This window comes from Maylandia zebra, linkage group LG12, assembly GCF_041146795.1.
Source record: "Maylandia zebra isolate NMK-2024a linkage group LG12, Mzebra_GT3a, whole genome shotgun sequence".
In the NCBI taxonomy this organism is placed as follows: Eukaryota; Metazoa; Chordata; class Actinopteri; order Cichliformes; family Cichlidae; genus Maylandia; species Maylandia zebra.
The window spans coordinates 10,634,138-10,659,566 of NC_135178.1; the positions used below are offsets into that span (position 1 = coordinate 10,634,138).

A 25,429-nucleotide genomic window follows, 5' to 3' on the forward strand; every position below is an offset into this window, starting at 1 on the left:
TCAGTGAAGAGCATCAGAGCCATGCAGTGCTTCCATCTGTTTTTGTGACATTATTCAGATTATTAGGAAGAAATTGCCTGACATTTGTATGTTTCTCTGTGGTTGTGTTTTGCTTAGATTCCAACACAACAAACAAGTTTTGTTTTCTGATGATTTTTCTTCCTTTTGTTTTGTAGTTGAGTTCATGACTGAAAACAATGGTCAGTGCAAGCACCAGGAAGTGAGCCACTTTGTCACATCTACAAACAAGTTTAGAGCTGTTGGTGAGGCATCTTCTGCTGAAGATGCAAATCATTCACACTCCCACTTCCCTTCCCCTCTAAAGCTGAATAATCACATGGTAACTTTAGGATTTCTATATACCCCCGTCAGCAGATTTATAGATGAGAATCTTTTCTTGCTCTTGCCAATCTTGTTGCAACTCCCATTTCTCAGTCACACTCCCCAGGCATGGAAACTTTGGCATCTATTTATAGCTTCCCCTTATCTGCAGACATTAGTTAGATCCTCAGTTTGGTGCATAAAGTGTGCTCAAAGCCTACTACAAAGTTTGAAGAGTTTGTGACTTTACATGATAATATCCACTTACATTCATCTATTAAGCTATATGATGACTTTAGGATATAGGTGGATGATCTTTTTCTTCTTCTTCAATGGCTAAATTTGGGCTAAACTGAGTTTTTGTAGTTGGCCCAAAAAGTCTAATTAAATTGGCGTGTAAGAGGATACTTACTCTAATCCAAAACGCCACTGTGAGAATAGCAACAGAGACTAGAGATAAAAATGTCTCTCTCATATTGGCTTCTCTTCATAGGTTCCCTGTTGAATCCAGAAATGCTTTTAAAAGCCTGTTCCTCACAAAAAAGGTTTTGAATAATCAGGCCCCATCATATCCTATACAATATCTGAGATAAATAAAAAACTGAACTGAGTTGAAACAAATTTTTCAGCTCTCTGATATGATGAAACTCTGCAAGTTGAAGGCCTACACAATTCTATAGTTTATAAGTTTGTCGTGTGAACCAATAACCATCTGAAAAAAGCATATATTTCCAGTTTTATTTTGGAGATAGTAACAACATTTTATCTGCAGACTTATGCAGCATCGCATCATTTTGGCGTTCAGACAGGCCACGGATTAAAGAAATAAACACACACAGTGTATTGATGATTTAACATTCAAAATCACTCTCCATAATTCTGTTTAAGGATGAAACATCACAACAAATGGAAAACAAAGATTTCAGTTATTCACATGCAATGTCATGGTAACTATTCCCTCTATGGAACTTTAACTTTTGTTTTCTTGTAAAACTTGGACAGTCAGTTGATATGAAATATTAATACACCACATAATAAACCACAGTGATTAAAAAACTTGGCTTTAAACGGCATAATGATCCATTATAGTGCAGAGCTAATGTTAGGTACTCATTTCCCAGACAGGGCAGGTAGTGCTGCTTGCAACTGCATGACAAATTACATAGTAAAACTCATTTACTCCAGACCTTAAAATTGAAGTTTGGTTAGTGTAAAGACAGGAGGCATAAAAAAGGTAAGGCCCTTTAATGGCACAGTTGCATTGACCTGCACAGTCATACTGAAGAACACCTGTTCTGAATAGCATCAATGTTCTCTTCATCCCATTTAACTCGGCTGTCTCATGGCCACTGTTAGTGATATTAGCTACATCTGTGTTTTCTCTGCCACAACAAGGTAAATGGTGTGCTGTATACTTGGTTAGAAAAATTAGATTCTTGTTTTTAAAATTTAGATCATTTTACCATTAGTATTTTAGTAATATTTATGTATTATGAAGCATGCAGCAGTTAGCTTGTCAGTGATGGTCAAGCTGAAATGGTCATTTCTGATAGGTGCACAATGCGCTACTTTCAATTTGAGACAATGTTAATTCTTAAAAAAAAAGAAAAAAAAAATCACACACTATGCAAATAAAAACACAGTATGTATCAGCACGCATAATAAAATGTTCTCCAATGAATTGTACTAACAGAATATGAGACATAGTGCTTCTTTAAGACACCATTCTGAAATGGAAAGCACAGGAGGAATAATAATGATCCATTAGGCATGGTTGGTGCTAGACTGGATCAGCCATGGGCATGTTCTCTTCTGCTGTGATTCAGGAACTGATGACACTCTGCAGTTACAAATGTTGCACCATAATTACCCAACATAAACGTGGGTGAGTTTCATACTGTCAAAATGGCTGATGTTCATATTAGGCATGTCCAAAGTTCAAATGGTTTACTGTATGTACAAGTAATTCCTAAGCCAAAAGCTCAGGATTCAGACTGCTCCAAATGCAAGCGAGAGGGGCAGCCAATCAGAAGAAAGGTGCCTAAAAGCAGGAGGAAGTAAACCAAGTTGTTTCACAGAACCAGTGCTTTCACAGCACTGATTGAACAAACAAATCTCAGTGTCTGTGCCCATTAAAAAAGAGATGGATTAATAAAACTCTGAATATAGTCTCAGAGCTCACAGTCACCACCCTCAATATATTTGCTTTTTCTAACAGATACCCGAAAGCTTTCAAAACTGCAACAGTTTTTATAAAAATAAGAAAGAATGAAAGTAATGACCTTATGCTGTCAGATAAATATCAAAAATATAGTTTTGTTACAAAAAAGTTTTTTTAAGTAATTAAAAAGTGCAGTGTTTCTCTGAAATGTGGTGGGATGGCTTTAAAAAAAAAACTGGAATAGTCAAACACGTTTGGTTGGCACACTAAGGGGGTTCTTTTTGAAAACTGGAACTGATAATAAACTTGATGAGAGACACACTATGTGAGAGAGAGTATAAAAAAATTCCATGTGCATATACAGTGGGAAGTTGTGATGTGAGGATTTTTCTCAATAGGATTTTACAAGCAGTGACAGTGTTACTTTGTAATCTGTCGTACACCCGTGTCACACCAGGGCTTTCTCAAGACAGCCACTCCTCCAATTTGTGCCCTCCATGTTAACTCGCATGGAGCGTGACACAAGTACATTTGTCTATCAGTCCTTGGGCATGTCTATGGGCGACACGTGTGTAGTGTAAATGTAATCAACAACGTACTTTATCAGTGATGGCAGAGCAGAGCAGCCCACAGCCTTATCCCACCTAGCACCAACCAGGGGATTCCTGTGACAGTGAATCTGTGAAAGCACCTCCCTTAAGTAGAATACAGTCATCACTAATACTTCCAACTTTAATGCCATGACATGTGAGGATATTGTTGATCAGAACCATCTATAGCTACATTAATGATATATTCAATCATCAGCTACTTTGAATTATGCATTCAAGTTAGACAGAAACTGGAACACAAGCTGAAAGGAGACATACACGTTTGTAATCCTTCATGTAAAAAAACATACATTCAACATGTGAATGATGCACACACTGTCTGAAAGAGCTTATTACAGCCACTGTTAAGAGTGCATTTGGCACATGTGTGTGTGTGCGGACTGTTCTTAAAGAGGAGAAATCCCTTTATTATTGGATGGAAACGAGGGTAACACTGTACTTGAAGTGTTCTGTAACGACATAACAGTTTTTAACTTGAATGTGTATAAAACAGAATACTGTATAGGACTGTATGGATCAGAACATCACGGCCGGAAGCAGCAAGGCGAAAGAGAACTGTCCCAGAAAGGGCTCGGTGTTTATCAAGTATTAGGTTTTGAAGACTGGTGGTGCAATTACACTGTCAGAGGCTGTGACGATAAAACAAGCTAAAACAAAACACACTGTTTCTTGTTTTTTTAAGATGTATTCATTTCATTATTAAAACTTCTATTCTGCCAAACTGCCTAACTTTACAGGTGCTCCGACAGTAGGAGAGCATCGCATCAGCCCGAAGGAGACCACGACAGCAACTTGTGACTGTCTGAAGGCAGCATCGACTGTACCTTACTGAAGTGTTCAGTAAGCGTGTTATGTCGCTGCTCACTGGACCACAGCCAACACTGCACTGGAGAGTGAGCACTGTGCTCCAGTCATAGCACACCTGACAAGAAATCACAGAGGAGCACTTTGCAGGGGGTTCTTCAATCGGCGCCGAACTCTGACTGGAACGTCTTCATCCTGTTAAAAGATTTTTTACATGTAACTTTTTATTTTTCTAATTTTTGAGTGTTTTGGAGGTCCAAACAAGCCAAATATTGACAAAGTTCATGTAAAGCTTGATTTAATACACACAGTTTCAGCAGTATCTGCCGTCTCTTCCTCCTCCTCCTCCTCTGTGTGCTCACTACCGGGGGTGAACGCCTCATAGTCAGACAGTGCACTTTCCACCGCCTCTTCATCGTAGTCTGTCTGGTACTCATCGGAGAGTTCCTCTAGGCGGACAAAATCAGAGACGGCAGGAGAACCTTTCATTGATCAGGCTTTTAAATGAAGAGCAGATAAAAAGAAGCTAAAATAATAAAATATAGTATGGATTGTAATATGCGTTGTTCATGTAAGAAATCAGATTTCTAGTTTAGATTTTACTAACCCTCGATTAAAGCATTCTTGACGGGTTCAATTCTCGACACAATCTCTGCCAGGTCAGTGAAGGAGGCATTTGGACATGTGACCACCTGAAAGACAGAGCTCATCATTCCAGCGAAGACTTTAAGACCACCTTCACTGGATTCATACTGTCTGTGACTGAAGACTGTAGTACTCGACAGCCAAACACCAAAACAAATAATATAAGCAAATAAACATTCACTTTAGTCTATAGATACACTAAAATGTAATTATGAGCAATTTAAAAATAAATGCACATGTAAATAAATATTCACAAATAGAAAATTAAATAATAATGCTGAATAAAACACTACATAATTAATGAGCTATGAACAGTGAATAAAATAATGCAGTAGAACAATATAACAACTCAGATCCAGAGTTTTAATGATGACACGCAGCTCAGGGCTTAAAGGATTAAAGACCTTTAAAGTTTTTTTATTTTGTCCCTCTGCTGGAGCCAAACAACAAAGTGCTTCAAAAAGTGCTCAAACTGAGTTTCTAAAAGTTTCTGAAAGAGAGAAACTGTTTTACTTTAGCCGCATGAGTTGGTGATTAACAAGTAGCTTGAGTGACTGAAGGTTTGAATGTCAACATGAATGGTTGCCTCTCTCCAACGATGGACTATTGACCTGTTAGTCCAACGCAGGCTTTTTACCCTGTGACAGCTGTGACAGGCTCCAGCCCCACTCGTGACTATGAATTGGATAAAGAGTTAAAAAAAAAATGGATGGATGAAGGGAAAAGGATCACCATTAAACCTCTGATATCATAGGTAGGGTTTAACCGTGTCTGAAAACATACTATTAAAATTGCTTTACAGGAGAAAACATTTAACGTCTGTAAATCTGTTTGCAGTTAGTTATGATGGACTATTAAACGTTACAGTCATAAATGTGGCGAGCTGCTGTTTTATAGTAGAGGGCCCTGGTTAGGTTACCTGTGTATCTGACACAAACTTATATAACAAGAGTAAGAACAAGAGTCGAACTTGATCGCAGCTGAACAATCTATTTGTATTGTTATTTACACTCACGTGACCAGTTTTGGTCTTATGAAACTCCTCCTGATGTCGGTCCTTAAGCATACTGTCCACCACACCGCTGCGCTGCCACACATCAAACAGTGTCTTCCCATGCTGGTACCCCACCTCCTGCAGATAGTGAACCTCTCAGTGAGTTTGTGGGCCAGCAGATTAAATAGAATTAAATAAAACATGGAGGAAGAGAGGAGAAGCTCACAGCAATCTCATCGAACTTGCCAAACTCCAGTGTGCCGTAGCGGTCGATAGGCGGTCGGATGTACTCGCAGTAGTCGCTGTCTTTGACCAGCTCCAGCTGCCGCACGCAGCAGACGTAAGCAAGCCGTGTTTGGATCTCTGCCATGTTCAGGACCTGGAGGGAAAGTTTGTTCAGTCTGACAGGGCTATGATGGCAGAACAAAGAGTGTTTAGTGGCCGTCATTCTGCCCACAGTTGACGTCAGGCTGTGGTAAAATCAAAGCACCTTGACTTTCTCAGCCAGTGGATTGAACCGCTTCCACAGCAACCACCAGCCATTCAGATAATCACCGTAGTTGGTCAGATTGGTCTCATCTCGACTTCCAACATCGATTGCGATCACAACCTTGGCACCCATGGAGCGAGCCACGTCAGCTAGATATCATGAGAGACACATTCTGATAACCAGTTTCCTCTTTCAGCTAATAAATATAGTCAAAAATGTTTGTTTCTATTCTTCTTTGTGTATCTGCCAATCATATACGCCCACTGATAAGCTAATATTACTTTCTTTGGCTTTGCACATCTCTGCAGTTTGCAGATAAGCATGCTGTCTCACGACACCCCACTTTCGTCTTCTTAATATCTGTTGTTAAACGGTGGTCTGCATCTGCTTGCATCATAGCCATATTTGAATGACTGCTTATATATTCTGAATGACCATCCTCACTATGAAATAAGCACTTTTAGCTCTTCTCTCTCGAAGTCAGCTTTCTTCCAATCAGCTGTTGTTCATAAAAGGAAGACAGAAACATCAAGTGGGAGGGGCTTCTGTGCTCACAAACAGGGCTGTGTGTTTCAGATGTTAAGGCTGTCTGTGCTCAGAGGCATCATACAGAGCTAACAATATGATAAACATGTTTACAGAAATCATATGCGGATCTCATTATTAGAAAGTTTGGTCATGTTTACTATGAATGTAAATTAAGTCATTCAAGATGTTGTTTTTTGGGGAGGGGGGTTTGATAAAGCTCATAGTTAAGGGTAGATCAGGTGACCTTTAATCCTTCCTTATGGATTCAAGGTTATGCTGCAACAGGTTTAGGCTGCTAGGGGCTTCCCATGATGCACAGAGGGCTTCTTCTTCTCTCACTGTTTTTCCCCTCACTATGTGTTTACACACCACTTTTCATTTAATTGTTAGTTATTAATAATCTCTGGCTCTCCCCCACAGAGTGTCTTTTGTCCTGTCTCCCTCCTCTCACCCCCAACTGGTCTGACTGATGCCCGCCCCTCCTTGAGCCTAATGTTCTGATGTGAGGTTTCTTCCTGTTAAAAAGGGAGTTTTTCCTTCCCACTGTCACCAAGTGCTTGCTCATAGAGACTGTCTGACTTTAAGGGTTTTCTCTGTTATTATTAGTGTGGATCCTTTACCTTACAAATACAGAGGACCTTGACATAACTATTCTTGTGAGTCAAACAGCGATCACCTCAGTTTACTTCAACTCGTACACAGCGCGAGTAGAAAAGCTTACTACCCTCTCAGTGTTTCTCACCAGGTAGGTTGTTGATGTAACCTCCATCCATGAGCAGATGTCCATCTTTGGGATCACAAAGCGGTGGCAGGTAACCTGACAGAGACATGCTGGCCCGGACATAACGCCACAACGAACCTAATCATGTAGGACAATCGTACAGTCACAAGTATGAAGTGTGTGAAAACACTGTCCACAAATTAATGATTAGGTTAAATACAAAACATCTCACAATTAAATTAATATTTTCCCTTCTTTTTCCTCAGCTCCTTCTTAAAGAGCTGAGGAAAGAGTGGAGCTCCTTAAATGGTCAGAGTGCTTCTAGTACTAGAGGAAAAACGAGGTTTCCCACACCGTCAGTATGAACTCTCATAGCGGAAGCTGTGATATCTGTTGTAATGTTGAAATACGGTAACCACAGGTCCTGGCAGTGGAGAGGTTGGAAACAGAAAAAAAACATAACACAGAAAGGCACGTGAGCTGTGACTTTGCAAGAAATGTGTTACATGCACATGATGCAAGCTGCTGGTGTTTGAAACGCTACTCTCCTTACCTCTATCTGTTTGTTCTTGAAGACTGAGCTAATGCTGGAGTTGAAGGAGGCTCCAGAAAACATGGAGGTAACTGGGTATGTCAGATCCAAGATCTTCTTAAAGTATGAAGTCATACCCTGAAGAAGAAAGTTTTAAAAAAGGGAAGTGAAGAAAAACACACCATGGTTGATAAAGAACAATTCAGCTTTTCACTTGGGTCTAAAGAAATCTGGAAGTGAAACTAGTGAAATTTCAGGGAGGTGAAACTCTTTAAAAATATCAGTGCAGGTGTCAGCAGAGTGTGTCATGCACACACCATGGCCCACTCGTGTGCCCGGACCCTCATTCGACTGATGCTCTTCTCCTCAGCATACAGTGCTCCCATGAACGAGCCAATGGAGGTGCCACCCACCATGTCCACAGGGATCCCCGCCTCGTTGAGTGCCCGCAGGATGCCCACCTGAGAGCAGCCTCTGAAACACATTCATTTAGACGATTTCTTTTCCTTTTCAGACATATACCAATATGTGCACAAGGAGTTCTACCCAAGTCCTGCACGCAGTGACTGAATGTAAAGTCCAAGGAGACAGTGCAGCCTTAAACAATCACGTTGCATTTAATAAAATTTATATTTAATTGGTGATGATGGGAGACTTGAGGCAGGATGTATTATGTGTCACTGCACAATTACATTATCATGTGGATGTTTTTTTACTTACTGGTTTAAATGTATCTGCAAATACAGCTTTATTATAAAAAATATTAATGAAACATTAATTGTTAGCTTCTTCTTGGCTAAAGCTAGAATAAAGAAAGTGCTAGGAAACACAATCTACTAATAAAATGTACCATAAATATTCATAATATCTTGCTCAAATAGATATTTTATTTAGTTTCATATTTAGACTTTATATAAAAATATTTACACTAATAGGCACAAAATATCGAGTTTTAGCTAATAAAGCAGAAACTGCCTATTCATGTTGGTGAAGCTACCAAAATAGGACACAGCTGGCAATTTACTGGGCATGTTTAAGTGCTGATATAAAAATATTTCAGATGATTTTAAATAGAGCCAGAAAGATAGCAGTGCTCATCAGTTTTGGCAGGAAGCAACTTGGATAGCTCATTTTTAAGTAAGCAAATGGGTTACTTTCATGCCTTTTACTTTCATCTCGCATCAGCATCAAGACCGTGTGATTATATATCACAAATGCTTGTTGGTTGTGTCCTACAAATGCTGTTCTCACAACAACTGCTATGCTTATGTTGAATTAATTTCAATATACAACATATTTGTCAGGGTGTTAGCAATACACCGGTGCAAGAATTTGCAAATCATTTCGGAAGAAAAAATAGTTCCCAGGGTTCAGTTGAACTGCCAGTACTGATGCAGTAAAAGTACTAAATGTAACCACAAGTGCTTACATAGATGACACACAGCAAATACCTATGGCTAAGACTGAATCTACAGATTCAATAATAGGTCACATGTAAAAGCATTACTGCTGTAGTCATGTGATCATCGGGTGTCTTAGGTCCCTACCTTGCCAGAGCTCCAGGATAAGCCAGAGCGGTGAAAAAAGAAACAGTCATTACACAACAAGAAAAACACACAAAAAAAGAACTGTTCTGCTGATCTAATATTTCAGTAAGAATAACTCAGGCGTCAGATGTATTCAAATCCTAATGTAGCAGTAACAGTAAGGTGTACCCAAAACTCTGGCGCAGATATTCCCAACCTGAGGAAGGCTCATATGGTAATCAACAAAATATCAATATGGTCTTATGTCCACCTGTAAAAACGTATCAGCACCTTGCTAACCAAATGTCTATATTTTCATTTACTTATCAGATGAGTTAGGGCAAAAACAATCAAACTAAGAAAGAAAAACTGAGCAAACTAAATAAATAAATCCACACGTTCGGTATACTGTGATTTTTTTTCCTCACTATCTTTCTGTATTCGCCTCTTCTGCTACATCAAACAAACATTTTGGCAGTGTGGACATACGCCATGTGTCCTTCCATGTAGCAGGTGAATTTGTGAGTGAGTGGGGTTTTCTTGTTGAAGTAAGGAGAGTGGGTAGGGGTTGTAAGCAAGAGGTTGAGACCAGCGGCTGGCACTAATTTAGACATTTATATTTTCACGGATCTAAGCGCAAAAGTGCAAAACTTCAGTTAGCTGAACAAAGCCTTTTTAAGTGGTTAATCAATAAATATGTTCCCAAGCAGCAGAACTACCTTGCGCCCCCTCCACCTAGCACCAGGGCGATACTGTTTCCGGTCAAGATCCTGGCCAGGCGGGAGAAGTCAGAATGACGATCTGGACATTTTTCAAACACACGCTGGTATAACTCCCTCTGAAAAAAGCAGTCACAGACACAGAAAAGAGATGTAGGCATTTGCTAACCAGGTCAGTGGTTAGTGAAGACTCTGTAGTCTGTACCAGCTTGGGTAGACTCCTCCTGGAGAACACCCTGCGGGGGCAACACAGATGATGGTGTCTGGAGATCCAGCTTCGCATGTTGAGCCACTCTGCCGTCCCTCTGGGCGGTGGGCCGTCCTCTCTGTGAAGCAGCACGAGTTGCTTCTGGGCTCGGACTGCACTACTCTCCAACATTCGCTCCAACTACACATGCAGAACATGAGCAGAGAGCTTTCACTCAGGTCGTTATGAATGCAATAAACACCTTTAACGCAGACTTGTATTTAAGTGTCACAAACAGATGTGGTTTCTACAACTTCTATATGGTATCTATGTACCCAGGAGATGTTTCCCAAATAAAGAATTTCCCTCTGATTTCTCTTGAAATTCAACACAAGCATTATCTAAGGAGCTTGGAAAGAAAAGCGAATGAAAAGCTGTTGTAATTGGCTGGCTGTGGAATAGTAACATCTCCTGCAGCTTTAACTCACATTCTTCTCAAACTCTACAAAATAAGGTAATATTTACACTGACCTCGCCCACTGTGGGCTCCTGCTCACCCAGTCCCACAATGATGATGCAGTCAGCCTGGCGGATGCAGCGCTGGGTCCATGGTGTGAGGCTGGGATCAGACTGGTAGAGGACGATGCGATGGATGTCTTCCTGCTGGCCAAGCCAACTGGACAGGCGGTACTCGTGGACACTTGAGGTAGAGATGAGGTAGAAGCATGTCACTGCATTAGAGTTAGATCAACCTATGAAAAACTGCAGAAGTCAATTTCAACTACAGCTGTATTTATTTCCGTGATCTACCTGTCCAGAGCAGCAGAACCCAGGCGCTGTTTTATGTTGTCACTGGTCAGGAGTAAAGTGGGACCTGTAGAAAGACTTGCATTAGGTTGTTTAAACTTAACAGTATGCCCCCCTTTTTAATAGCTAATAGCTAATAGTATCCCATATCAGTAATACTGGAATAATCAGTATTACTCCCTTCATCTGTTTTAATGGTGTGTGTGTGTGTGTGTGTGTGTGTGTGTGTGTGTGTGTGTGTGTGTGTGTGTGTGTGTGTGTGTACCAATGCCACAGAGCGCATGCTGTAGCTCCAGAGTGAATGCAGTGAGTGGAACCTCCTCGGACACAGGCAGGATGGCCACAGTGGACAGGTTGGAGACTGGGTTGCCAGCATCCCACTTGCTGGTAGGCGTGTGGAGACCTAAACTACGAGCTGAAGAGTTTCTGCCATTAGATATTTCACATATGCAATATAATCTTCTGTACATTGTTCATAGTGTTTCCAATATGAATTCCAGGGTTTCAAACGCTCATGCTTCTAGCATGTGACACAGGCTAGCACAATTCTCAGACACACTCACACACTATGCAAACTGATGCCACAGCAAAGAAATTTAATGGTCAAAGCCAATATTCTCCAAAAATTTATCTAAAAATTTATAATCAAGACTTAAAACTCCACCCACGACCACCTACACCACAAATTTCTGATGTTTGATAGTTGAAAGTCAAAGAGGAGAAACTACAGAAACAGTAAAAAGATCGATCAGTTCACCTCAGCACTGATTCCTTTGTAACTCTACTGTTTCACCTCTGTAGAATAAAGGGATCAGTCAGGACAACTTTGTACTGTTTTACAGTGAACCTTGTCTAAGTGGACCTAAACCACAAAACACACAAAGTAAAAACAGTAAAAGATTACCAGCCAGGGGTCCAGTGACCTGTTGCATGTTGCCCAGAATCTTCTGCCCCAGCAGATGAATCAGCCTAGTGACAACCTGGGGATATCTCCTCTTGATCGAGTTCAGAGCTCCTTCAGGGAGCTTGGCCAGCTCTGAGTCCCTAACAGCATGGACTGTGGTGGCTCGGTTCATGTGGGTCAGGGCCTCAACCTGTTCAATCATGAAAGAGATGTTATGGTACAAAATATTGTTTTTCCACGTCTTGCGTTTTTTCTAAAACTTTCTCTCAAACTTAAACAGGAGGTCACAATTCTAACAACTCACCACACCAATTAGATCTCCGCGGCCATACTCCCCGGCAAGCTCTTTTTTCCCATCATCCTTTGCAATGACAGAGCGCAGTCGGCCACTGAGGACGATGAAGGTGCTGTCTGACTTGTCTCCCTGTCTAAAAGCAAACAGGCAATCATGTAAGAAAAAAAGTCCATCAATTTAAATCACACATTTATAAGCTGTGATCATAAAGTTCCCACTTAAAGTTCCCACTTCATAGTCATCTGCTTTTAGTTCTGCTGCTATTTTCGGAGCTGTTATGACACCTTGCATGTGAGAACATCATGGAAATTCATGCTCTATTTCTCAAAATGAAATTCAACTTCATTGGCTGCTTTGTTTACACTGGATGACATTTAGCGCACACTGCAGATGGACAAGTGCAAGTGGACTGAATGGGAATGTGAAGGCAAATTTTTAGGTGTTTTGACTCCATCACAATTAATAATTAAACTTAAAAGTGTTTCCATAGATTAAGGAAGTTTTTTGAATCGAAAGTAATTGCAGTTTATGTTGCCTGCACATTAACAGTTTTAGTAAAAGTACCTGTAGACGGCACGTCCAGCCTCCACAGCCATCCAGTCCAGGGCAAAGTCGATCTGTCTAACAAATGGCGACATCCTCTTCACCACAGTGTGAGCCACATTCAGCACCACCCTGGGCTCCTCGCGCATAATCCTGCAAAGTTTAAAATTAAGATGTATTTGAAGCCTGGCTGTGACACTGAGGCAAGCAAACAGCTGACTGCTTGTGCATGTGCTCGGCCATACTCATAGAAATGGGCCTTGGAAATGGAGAGGTAGGTGCAGTCTCGGTGCGCTCGCACTGTGAAGATGAGGGGTTCCCCTGTGAGGACAGCCAGGTGACCCACCAACTCCCCGGGGTGAGTAACAAAAAGCAGGGTCTCCTCTTCGCGGTCTATCATACGCTGATAGACATGGAGCAGCCCTGAGATGACAAAGGCCACACTCACGTCCTGAAAAACATGTAGAGAAGAAAATGAGGTCTTGTGACTTTTCACCAGTCAGTGGCATGAAACCAAAAAGGTGATAGTGCTGGATTTTCCTGCAGTTTCAGCAGCCTGATGCTCATTTGTTTCTGCTGACTCTCCCATGGTTTAAAACATATCCTCTTTAAAACTGAGCAACACATTCTTAAATCAGTATCAGCTGATGTGTTTGATCAGCCCAGTTTTTAATATCCACAAGTACCCTGATTAAACGAGGAACAGTAAATGTCAAGAAAAGAAAGAAAACAGATGTGACAGAGAACCTTTAAGACCTGCATTTGTTTTATTAAACTGAGCTACTGAGACTAATAGCCAGTTAAATGTAAGAATATTACTTTGCTCCAATTACAATAATCATTGGTAATCCAAAGCAAGCAGAAGAAGAAGAAACCGAAGGAGACGAAGGAGAAGAAGCACAAGGAGGAGCAAGAGGAGGATGAGGATTCTTGTCCGTTGTCATTAAACTGACCTGGTCTCCCTGGTGGCCTACAACAGATCCAGCTTTGACCTGGCGAAGATTCACCCTCCCATCCAGCAGACTGGGGTCCTGACATGTGCAAAAAAACCACACAGAGGACAGTCTCAGAAGTAGCCAGGACTCAAATATACAACCACTGTGGGATTAATAAAGTTTATATTTTTGAATTTTACTGTTGCTAAAAACACGATCTCCTCATTTGTTTTCAGTTGACCTTTGGTTTTTCATTGTAAGCTACCTTTAATTGGATGACCTGCAGCAAATCCTTTTTAGCAGCTTGGAAAATGGCATTGACTTTATTATGGTAGACACTTCCTCCTCCTGCATCACTGTAATGGTACACAGCAGATGGAGTTTGCTGCACTGTCACACTCTTCTTTAGAATAGACTGAGGAGGTAAAGACAAAAAAAACACAATGTGTGTGAGATCCACACTCATTCTAGTAACTGTGTATGTGCATATATGGTGTGATGGGTGCACAGTTAGATGCCCTGTATGCCCAATGTTCAACATAAACCAGCAATTCCCTGAAAGTGTAACAAAGATAGTTTCTATGCAGAGACCTTGACAGGACTATGAGGCACCGTCTCCTCTTTGGCACCTGGAACGTATGTACTGTTGAAGTCAGGTGACATTTCCCCTGCAAAACACAAATTGTTTAAAATTTCGATAGAACAGTAGCAGTATAATGTCTTCGTAAGTGGATATCAGGCCCTTGTAGAGCAAGAGTATTTTAGTCTAAATAACCCAAAATCTGATGTCCACATATGTGAAGGTCCTACGAGGTTACGCCACAAGTTTGAACAGAGACTGGTTTAAACCCAAACTGACCGAAACCCAAATTAAGGAGAGCCTTAAAGTATTCTCCTGACTGTATCCTCAGTTAAAGTCAGCAGCACTGTATACAGTATATGATCATTTTGTATTTACCTGTATTTGTATTATCTATCTATCGATCAATCGATAGATATGTCTAATATTAACATTTGTTTGATGACCTGAAATGTTTAAATTTGACAAATATGCAAAACAATAAACGCTTATCATGGCACTGTCAAAAAAGCCAACAATTCCCTAACTTTTTTAGAAGTATACATATATGTGTGTGTACAGTGACACTGCATGTATGTATACCTGTAACAGTAATCGGGTTGGAGAGGGAGCGGGATCTCTTGGTTTTTGATGTGGACATGGAAGAGAGGCTGGACTTTTCTGCTACATCAAAAAACAGATAACATGAGCAGTTTTACTTGATGCACATCGCTTACGTCTCATAGTGAACATATTGAGAAAATGCTGTTATTTCTGACCCGTGTCAGCTTTTTCAGAGCCCAGATCATCAGAGTGAGACTGCTGCCTGCGGAAACCTTTGTGTGGATGAGTCTCACACAGAACGTTTGCCACAGACACCAAGGAGATCGCTTGGCTCTCCTGATAAACACAAGTTAATCAAAAAAGTCACCTTTTAATGCAAGAATTTTCTTAAATGATCTGAAATCTTAAATCAATATTAGTAAGAATCAAACTTAAACTCTGACTTTGAGAAAAAACTTTTCAAAAGCCCAAAACCATGTTTCTAATACTACAGATTAGGCTACCTCTAGGAGTCTGCAGCTGACCAACCAACCTTAAAACCACCCCTATGTTTTGGATGAAGACATAGGTCTTGGGTAAAAAATTTTTTTTTAAAAAGAGTCAAAATTCAGATATTCTGATAGTATTCCCAAAATCTAAACTCTAGGTCGGTAACTTAGCAACCTCGAAGAAAAATCAGGGGTCTCTTGAGATTATGGAGAACAATTGTTATATGCTGATATCATTAGGGTACTTGTCACTATCAATGATAACTCACACCTTGCAGGACAACTAAATATGTGCTCTGAAGAAAACACTTTGAAAAAACAAACATAAAAAGCTTTTGCAACAGAAAAGAATGGCAGAAACAAAGATAAGGCTCACATGACAAGAGCAGAAAGCACAAAGTACTTCTGTTAGCAAGATTACTTGGTTAAATGTGTCCTGTGGACTTTTGTCTTTACCAATGGTAGTACTGTACAGTACCAGTCCTACCAAACGACCTGTTTGCGGATCACCAGACAGAATTTACTCAGTGTCTTTATATGTAAGCACTACTCTCTGTTTTGAGACAGTGTTTCATAACTGGAAAAAATGATGAGTTAATAAAAGAAGGCAACAACACAAGAGTGCGAGGAGAAATTATCCAATCAAAAACAGTTTTGCACTATTCATGTCACAGGTAAATGAAAGAGCACTACCGGGTTGAAGAGCTCAGTGGTAAGGCCAAGGTAGTTGTGTAAGGCAAGAAATGTCACTCTCTGAAGCCGCACCATTATGATCTACAGGACAAGAAGGAAAGGTGACAAAGAAAATGTGTTTGTTCTTTTTAGCTGTACAGGGTGGATTCAGTTTAATCATCGCCCTGTGCTTTGCTGAATGCTATTTACTCGTGGAGAGCATACATACAGTATTTGCAGCCCAGCTAATAAATAATATGATTCATTTTTTTCTGTGGACACTTTACCTGGATGACACGAACCAGAGTTTCTGGATACTTCTCAAACACTGACTGAAAAGCTGCAGCTGGAAGACGCAGGACAGCTGAGGGAACTGCAGCTCTCGCAGATACTGTTTTATAAGGTGCTGGGTAACCCTGAAAATTAAATGATGCAGATCAGAGGAGATGTTTCGCAGTAAAATGCTTTATGAAACCAAGAAATCGCTAATACAGAAAATGCAAAAAGAATTCCTCAATTAGCAGTGCAGTGAGAGATATATGAAGAGAGAGAGGGACCGCACACATACAGTGATGATGTCCAGGATGCTGAGCAAACTGTGAACACTGTCTCCAGGTAACACCTCCTTCACTACGGCATCGGTGCCATCCTGCAGTAATAAACACAGTGAGAACAGAACATCAGAACAGAAAAACAGCACACAAGAACCGAGCCAGTCAAGACATCCTGGTGAAGCTGAGCAACAGAATGGGGAGGGAAGGTGATTTAAATAACTTTGAACATGGCATGGTTGTTGGTGATAGATGGGCTGGTCTGACGATTTCAGAAACTGCTGATCTACTGGTAGTTTCCAGCACAACCATCTCTAGGCTTTACAAAGAGAGAAAGAAAATATTCCATTCAATTGAATTCCTTTTTTTCAAGCTGGCGTGATCAATCATTTTGACCTAACAGAAAGAAGCACTGGTACTCATCTGGAGTGTTAATAATCAAAAAGAATGTGCCCCCCGAATCAATACTAGCCCTTTATATTCAGCTCATTTAACTGTATGAAGCTGCACGGGTGCTTACATTCTCGTGGACGCACAGCTCCAGGCGGCCATCTTGAACCACGTAAATGCTGTCATCAGTGTCACCGGGTCGGAAGAGTCCCTCTCCTTGGTGCAGCTGGATCAGCACCATGTGACGACACAGCTCCAAAAACAGAGGTTTCTCGAAGTGCCCGAGCACCCTGTGTGCGCACGGCATAGTTCTGTTACTGCTAGCTGGAATAATCATGCTACATATCAAAGAATGAATATGCCTAATACTGATTGCGAAACCACAGATGAATCCTTACAATGACCTAGTCATTCTTTTCTGGTTTACAGATAACACTAAGTTGCATTTGAAGGTCCCCAAGACGGAATTGCATGGACACCAGGCTCACTCATTGAAATATAAATATAAAAATTGAGTGAATTATTCAAATTATTAATTTGACATTAACACTCATTAGCACTCTGTGAATCACTTTACTTTCTGAGTTTGGTGCTGAATGAGGCCCATTATGTATCAAGAGTACTGACCTGACATTTTTCAGCATGTACAGCACTTCAGAGGGTAAATGGGAGTTCTGCACGTCAAACTCAGTGAGGTCAGCCTCCAGCAGGCAGGGAGGAGGCTCCTTGGGCTGCAGGGTCGGGGGCTCCCTACGAATGCGCAGGATCCTAAAACAGACACACTTATCACACTTTGTTGCTGTTTTGCTTTTTTTTTTACACTATGTTTCTTCTTCTGTTTATACAGGGGCTCACTTGCGAGCTATAGAAAGAACTTTAGTCCTCTTCCTCACTCGCTGCCGCACGGCTGAGTTTGAGTTGGAAGCAGGCACCGAGGAAAGTGTCTGAACCTGCAACAGCAAGAAAGAGAAACATGATGCTACACAGAAGGCATTCTGATGATAATACACGTGCCAGTATAGATAGATATAGATACTGTAAGGTATATGATTCTCTCTAGCAGCCATGCCTAATGACAAGGCTGTTAGCACCAGCTAAATTCCAGCACACTAATTTTTTCAGCATTTATAAGCCATTATTGCTTGTCAAAAAAGTTACACAAAATAGTTTCCCATCACAGGAAATTTATTTTGAGTGTCTTCATAGTTCTATTTTTGAGATACACCAATTTTTATATACTGTAAAGTATATTTTACAAAAGCTATATGTGGAAGGAAACCGTGACCTAGGGCAAGCTGATGGCATAAGATGTAAGTACAACTACTACAGTTTCATATGCCAAAAAAAAAATCATTGTGCTAACTTACGTGGTTCCGGTTCTATGTGGATTTAAAAATAGTTACGCAAAACGATGCGGACACGCTCTGACCGGTTTTAAAGGGTTAAATTTCAAGACAGCAAGATGGTGACAGCAAAAACTCTTACTCCCAGGATTCAAAACTGAATATGACAAACCAATGGATGACTGGTTGACTATACTGTCTGTTCTCCTGTCTATGACTATTCCCCATAAACCCTTGTGTTAAAATGCTTTAGTAACTAGCAGAGCCTGAGTCACTAAACTGAACATCTTGACTCTGTTTGTCCTGTTGGTGCCTACAGACGACTCAGCAAGTTTGTGCTTCAGTTTTAGTGGGTGAACTTCGGGTATTTTTGGAATACACATGTTAGCTGATAAGTTAGTGCTCCACACTCTTGTACAATTACAGTCACTTTTAGCTCTGAAAAGCCTCACACTATGGTGGCCAAAACACTAATGGTGAGGCCTTGAAATGCAGAGTCCTGAATTGGGTAAGTAACATAATGGTGGCTATGTCCATCTTTTATATACAGTGTATGGTTTTGCCCAAGGTCTCTTCTGTTTCACTAAATGATTGCTTATAAGAGATTGAGGTTCTCTGTAACTTGTACAGCATATACATGACGTTGCAGACCTGCATTGAGGTTTTGTTTTTCTCTGTAAAATTTTCAGTTTTTTTAAGTATCATCAATTACTCAAAAAATGGTCAGTGCAACCTCAGCTAACATTTGTCACTCAGTAAAGACTTCTGCAAACTATTAGTGATCATGCAGTGAAGTATACAAAAATAGCATTCAAATGAGTCATCAAGATTCCTGAATAAGTTTGTTTCTTGCCATCATCTTTAGCTTGATTAATAAAAGAAAAACAAAATATGATAACAGACAACAAAGACTGTGGACACATGATTTATAAAACACACACAACAGAAGGGCGCCTGCTGGGGGTGATGGTGCCCTCAAAGTGTGCATCAAGAAATAACTTACCTTTCTCATGATCTTTCGGCCGTAGAACATCACTTTGTCTCGCTTCCTAAAACGGTAGTGGGGGACCCCAGCCTCCTCCTCTAAAAGAACCACAAAACCTCTGTAAGATCTGTCTGTGCTCAGCACAGAGCAGGAAATCTAACTCTGCAATGTAACTGTTGATTTATAAAACACTGCTCCTTCAATAAGCACTGTCCAATAGTCTCAGGCTATCTGCTAAAGGTCACCTTACTGTCACATTTTTACTGCAACTCTGTTTAATTAAGTTATTTATGTATTTTAAATCAGGGCTGAAGACATACCATCATTGACTTGAATTACATTAACTTATGGACAGTTTGTCCACCTCTTTGTTTCAGTTGCACCTGTTTAATGTAACTAACCAAGACAGAAATAGTAGTACAAATAGTATTTAGTATCTAATAGTTTACATTCAAAACGTTTTATAAGCTATTTTTGCATTTAAACCTCACCCTGCAGTAATACTTTAACAACAAACATCAGCTAAAACAGTCATATCAATGTTAGACTAGAAAACTCTTATACTTAAACTATAAGGTTTATGACTCTGAGCTCTGCAACTTGTTCATCACTGAATATTTTTAGATACACTGAAACAGCATGGGTTTGGGGTGTGCAGCCTGCAGAGAACTGACTTGATAGTTTGTATCGTCTGTAAAGGAGGAACACAACAACTCCAACGACAGACATCACCATCACTGCTCCGATCAGTACAGCTGTCCACTGGAAGAAATAAAAAAAAAAAAACAGCATACCCAACATCAAAACACTTTCACTTGCACATTTGTGTACCTAAAAAAGTAAAAGCTAAAACACATTTTAAAAGTACTCCTTGTATATTCAAACCTTCAACTAAGGCTGTCAACAGAGTATTTAAAAAGCTTGCCTGTGTTGTAATGAGAAAATAAACAGCTTAAGTTAAAATAGGACCAAACCATACTTTCATGCAAGACCAACTTTTACCACAAGATGGTGCTGCTCCTTGTCAAACCCCACTGTGCCAGCGCCTGCTAGTCTGTCCTGAACTGGAAGTCCCACAGGACCTTAGCTCCACTGTTCTCAACCACCTTTAGTGGTGTCTCCCATCTGGACTTGGGGACTTCTTGTCCATATGTGGTACAGATGTTCCAGATTCTAGCCAACTGGTTGTGCCTTGGTGTTTGCGGTCTCAGCTTGCACCTTGCATCCTGCTGCTCTGTGTTGATCAGTTCCATGGCACCTTTGCAGTCTAGAACCTGTCAGCTGTAATAGAGTCCTGCCTCTATTGATCTGATGCTTAGTGCCTGTTCTTGTGCTGCCATGATAAAAAACCTCTATCCTTTTCTTTAGTCCGCCCATTTCTGGCCACTGGTAGGATTTCTTGATGTCTGCCACTTCCTCTCTCTGTCAATGGAACATCCCATTCAGAGGGATGTATTCGCAGATGCTCCGTGTTTCATCTTGGATTGTGGCTCTGACACTCCTTAACCCTCACCCTCCCTCTTTCTGTTGCTCATAGAGCCTTAGGGTGCTAGAATACATGTGAAGACCTCGGTGGCATCTATCTCCTCCTGTGACCAGCTTATTATTCCAGCTGGGTATCTCTAATGACCGACAGGGTGAATGCATTGGCTTGGATCTTTTTCTACCATTCAGCTGGCTTCTTATCACCTGATAGTTATAGATCTCTCTATCAACAGATCATTACATCAATCTACAGATGTATATATCTATGTATTGAAGGATCAATAGGTTGTAGCTTTTGTCTGTTAAACAGAATATGTGTCAGGCTAAATACTGCCTTTTCTTATTACATGGGTGGACAATTTCCACTAGCAGGAGTGGTCTTTTACCAGAAAGTAAAACACCACCCCTGCTGGTGGAAATTCTTCTAAATTTAACTTATTCTGAATACAATGAGTACCTTTAAAGGAATATAAATAATATTTAAACATACAGTAATAACAGCAAGCATTCACACTTAGTCACTATTTGCATGAATTTACTTAATTCTTTCTTTTGTTTCCTTTCAGTTTTTTGTTATATATCGTTTAGTATATAAAGGCACACAAGCCAACTTCCACTGTTTACCATATTGGCTTCTGTCCGTTCCTCCACAAAAAGTTCCATCGTGGCCTTAAGCCTATCCAGCGGAACCAGCTTATGAAACATCAGAGACAACACAAAGGAAATGAAATGACTCACAGCTGAAGGTGAGCCAGGCTGTGCATTCAGAAAAGAATCAGGTTTGGGAACAGTCAAGACAAGATTAAAATACAGTCTGTTTTCACACAAAAGATCTAACAGTCTGATAAAGCATTGCACAATATTCTATAATATATTAGTTGTAATTGAGAGCCACAGTGGAAAATATCTGTTAATTTCCAGCTCCGTGTTTTTATTCCTGGGGTCTATTAGACTTATTTTATGTACTCAAAGTTATAATTACCTCCCTGTTCATATTCGTACTGCCGAGTCTATTCAGTCTTTTAAATCACGTCTTAAAACTTATCTTTTTACTTTGGCCTTTGATTCTAACTAGTTGGCTGTTCTAGCTTATTGTGTTGTTACCTATTGTTTGTCGTCCTGTTTTATTGTTTGTTTTAATTGTCTCATGTTTTTACTGACTGTGAAGCACTATGGTCAACACTGTTGTTTTAATATGTGCTATATAAATAAATATTGATTTGAATTCTTAATTACTCTATGCTGATCCTTTGTACAGCCCTACAGTTCAACCTCTAAAACAAATTGTTTTAAGTCATCCCCCATTAACTTTCTTCAGACTGAAATTATTTTTTTATTTGCTTTCTTGTTTCCATGTAACAACCCCTTAACTTCTTCTTACTCAATGAAAGCAGACTAGGAGTAAGCCTTGAAGCTCTTTTCTGTCATATTTCAGGCCTTCTTATAGAACAAAATGACTTGGTGTGCATCAGATGTTAGTGAGGGTGATCTTTGACTATGTAGTTGCCCTTGGAAAAACTCATAAACTAACATACTGGTAGTCATCAAACCAGAACTTTATTTATATATACTGAGGTGTCAAAACTCTGTCATTAATGTTGTCTTTATGGAGGGAAAGACATAAACGGTTTCTTTTACTGATTACATGTTCTACTACTAGAGCATGTTTGCATGAATCACGGCTCAAAATCATCCTCACCTTATGGTACATCTAATATTTTCTCTTATCTTATGCCCCTTAGTTCTTTTTATCTTCTGACTCAAGTAAGCCATTTGAACACGATGCACCACAGAATGCCAAATCATTCCTACCTGTGGAAATTAAACTCTTTATGGGTCTATCTGTGGGTTTAATCTTTACAACTCCTCCGGGATTATAGTCACTTGTAATATCTTGTTTACAATATCTTGTTTACTTCTTTCTTGTACATGCATCACTTACTTTGTAATATTTTATTCAACATTACTCTTTGAGGGCCTTATTATTTATATAGAAGATTTACATGCTCCATCTTTCATACTTGTATTTTAATTGAGCATCTACAACAAAACTATTTTCTCCTGGGGTTAATAAAATATTCTGATCTGACTGAGGTGAACAGCTACACTAAGTCTTTATACAGGGAGTGCAGAATTATTAGGCAAATGAGTATTTTGTCCACATCATCCTCTTCATGCATGTTGTTTTACTCCAAGCTGTATAGGCTCGAAAGCCTACTACCAATTAAGCATATTAGGTGATGTGCATCTTTGTAATGAGAAGGGGTGTGGTCTAATGACATCAACACCCTATATCAGGTGTGCATAATTATTAGGCAACGCCCTTTCCTTTGGCAAAATGGGTCAAAAGAAGGACTTGACGGGCTCAGAAAAGTCAAAAATAGTGAGATATCTTGCAGAGGGATGCAGCAGTCTCAAAATTGCAAAGCTTCTGAAGCGTGATCATCGAACAATCAAACGTTTCATTCAAAATAGTCAACAGGGTCGCAAGAAGCGTGTGGAAAAACCAAGGCGCAAAATAACTGCCCATGAACTGAGAAAAGTCAAGCGTGCAGCTGCCAAAATGCCACTTGCCACCAGTTTGGCCATATTTCAGAGCTGCAACATCACTGGAGTGCCCAAAAGCACAAGGTGTGCAATACGCAGAGACATAGCCAAGGTAAGAAAGGCTGAAAGACGACCACCACTGAACAAGACACACAAGCTGAAACGTCAAGACTGGGCCAAGAAATATCTCAAGACTGGTTTTTCTAAGGTTTTATGGACTGATGAAATGAGAGTGAGTCTTGATGGGCCAGATGGATGGGCCCGTGGCTGGATTGGTAAAGGGCAGAGAGCTCCAGTCCGACTCAGACGCCAGCAAGGTGGAGGTGGAGTACTGGTTTGGGCTGGTATCATCAAAGATGAGCTTGTGGGGCCTTTTCGGGTTGAGGATGGAGTCAAGCTGAACTCCCAGTCCTACTGCCAGTTTCTGGAAGACACCTTCTTCAAGCAGTGGTACAGGAAGAAGTCTGCATCCTTCAAGAAAAATATGATTTTCATGCAGGACAATGCTCCATCACACGCGTCCAAGTACTCCACAGCGTGGCTGGCAAGAAAGGGTATAAAAGAAGAAAAACTAATGACATGGCCACCTTGTTCACCTGATCTGAACCCCATTGAGAACCTGTGGTCCATCATCAACTGTGAGATTTACAAGGAAGGAAAACAGTACACCTCTCTGAACAGTGTCTAGGAGGCTGTGGTTGCTGCTGCACGCAATGTTGATGGTGAACAGATCAAAACACTGACAGAATCCATGGATGGCAGGCTTTTGAGTGTCCTTGCAAAGAAAGGTGGCTATATTGGTCGCTGATTTGTTTTTGTTTTGTTTTTGAATGTCAGAAATGTATATTTGTGAATGTGGAGATGTTATATTGGTTTCACTGGTAAAAATAAATAATTGAAATGGGTATATATTTGTTTTTTGTTAAGTTGCCTAATAATTATGCACAGTAATAGTCACCTGCACACACAGATATCCCCCTAAAATAGCTAAAACTAAAAACAAACTAAAAACTACTTCCAAAAACATTCAGCTTTCATATTAATGAGTTATTTGGGTTCATTGAGAACATGGTTGTTGTTCAATAATAAAATTATTCCTTAAAAATACAACTTGCCTAATAATTCTGCACTCCCTGTAATGAGGTGCTGCAACTCTGCAGTGTAAATGATCATTCAATTAGCAGAGGGATTTTTTTTTTTTACGTAGCTTTAAGGACATAAGACTTAGACACTGAAGTTTAACAAATGACTTACTGGATTACTGGACTTATTGCAGAGCTCCTCTTCATCATTGTCTTCCATGCCTATTTTCAAAAGAAAGAAAGAAAATGCCACCCTAAAACAATGTTTGAAAACTTTGCAAAGCCCAACCTTTCATGTGACTCTTTACTCATTAAATCTTTGTTCTCTCCAGCTGATCGAAACGAGGTCACAGAGCAGAAATCTGGGTTAAAGATCACCTCCAGCTCTCACTGACTGTTGGTAACCAGACACTCCCTCCCGCGCTGACACACTGCAACCCTGCCGCATGCGTATCTATATCTGAATTAGTACAAAGCTCGACATGGGGAAAGACAACGTTTTCACTTTGTTTACTAAACTTACTTCTCGCTTATTTGCTTGTCATCATATAAAAGATCCAAATACAACACGGATCATAACGAGGCTGATCCTGGTTGACGGGATTCCAACGTAATATGGAAACAGCGTCTACCTACAGTTCCAACCTTACCTTTAATATCACATTTAACTTTAACTGTAAAGTTGTAATTCTCATTTTTGCATGTGTGTGTAGCTCTGTTCCGTTACCCAAGAGGACAATGGAGTGGAAAAGAAACACTAAACTAGTAGGTCTGCGGTGACAGAGTCCCTAGTGAGAAACCGCAAGATACAATCTCTAGCTTACCTTTTTAGACTAAAGTCAAGCAAAGAATGTTGCCATGTACCTTTCTTATGCCAAAGTTTTTACGTTTACGTGCTTTCCAGTTCTTTGGAAAAAGCAATCTAAATGTCCTGTCATACCTATCAAAATAAAACCTCTCTTAACAAAAGGCTACAGCAACACCGAATAGAATATACGATTTTTTTTTAAAGATGTCGAATGAAAAACAATAGCTTTTAT

The 25,429-nt window shown here is 40.2% G+C and overlaps 1 protein-coding gene across 9 annotated transcripts; it reads right to left on the bottom strand.

Annotated features, from left to right (window-relative positions):
- Nucleotides 1–1,045: 1,045 nt before the first annotated feature.
- pnpla7b (patatin-like phospholipase domain containing 7b) lies at nucleotides 1,046–25,325 on the bottom strand. Of its 9 annotated transcripts, none has more exons than XM_004574204.4 (35): nucleotides 25,214–25,317; nucleotides 24,562–24,611; nucleotides 21,385–21,453; nucleotides 19,950–20,037; nucleotides 19,294–19,373; nucleotides 17,803–17,897; nucleotides 17,575–17,715; nucleotides 17,078–17,237; nucleotides 16,575–16,655; nucleotides 16,294–16,422; nucleotides 16,028–16,108; nucleotides 15,062–15,182; nucleotides 14,886–14,966; nucleotides 14,315–14,391; nucleotides 13,989–14,138; nucleotides 13,742–13,819; nucleotides 13,034–13,239; nucleotides 12,810–12,941; nucleotides 12,255–12,378; nucleotides 11,951–12,140; nucleotides 11,312–11,461; nucleotides 11,050–11,113; nucleotides 10,771–10,939; nucleotides 10,258–10,440; nucleotides 10,053–10,171; nucleotides 8,125–8,281; nucleotides 7,829–7,945; nucleotides 7,630–7,699; nucleotides 7,297–7,413; nucleotides 6,027–6,175; nucleotides 5,763–5,915; nucleotides 5,558–5,674; nucleotides 4,505–4,589; nucleotides 4,207–4,346; nucleotides 1,046–4,092 (listed from the first exon to the last, which is right to left on the bottom strand). In XM_004574204.4, exons 2-35 carry the CDS (start codon nucleotides 24,607–24,609, stop codon nucleotides 4,027–4,029), a joined length of 3,987 nt encoding a protein of 1,328 aa, XP_004574261.1. In that variant the 5' UTR covers nucleotides 24,610–24,611; nucleotides 25,214–25,317; the 3' UTR covers nucleotides 1,046–4,026. The 9 variants fall into 9 exon arrangements, 8 of the variants coding, with proteins under 8 accessions (XP_004574261.1, XP_004574262.1, XP_076746804.1 ...); XM_004574205.3 differs by having other exon boundaries at nucleotides 25,254–25,316; XM_076890689.1 differs by lacking the exon at nucleotides 25,214–25,317 and adding an exon at nucleotides 24,913–25,160.
- Nucleotides 25,326–25,429: the final 104 nt, after the last annotated feature.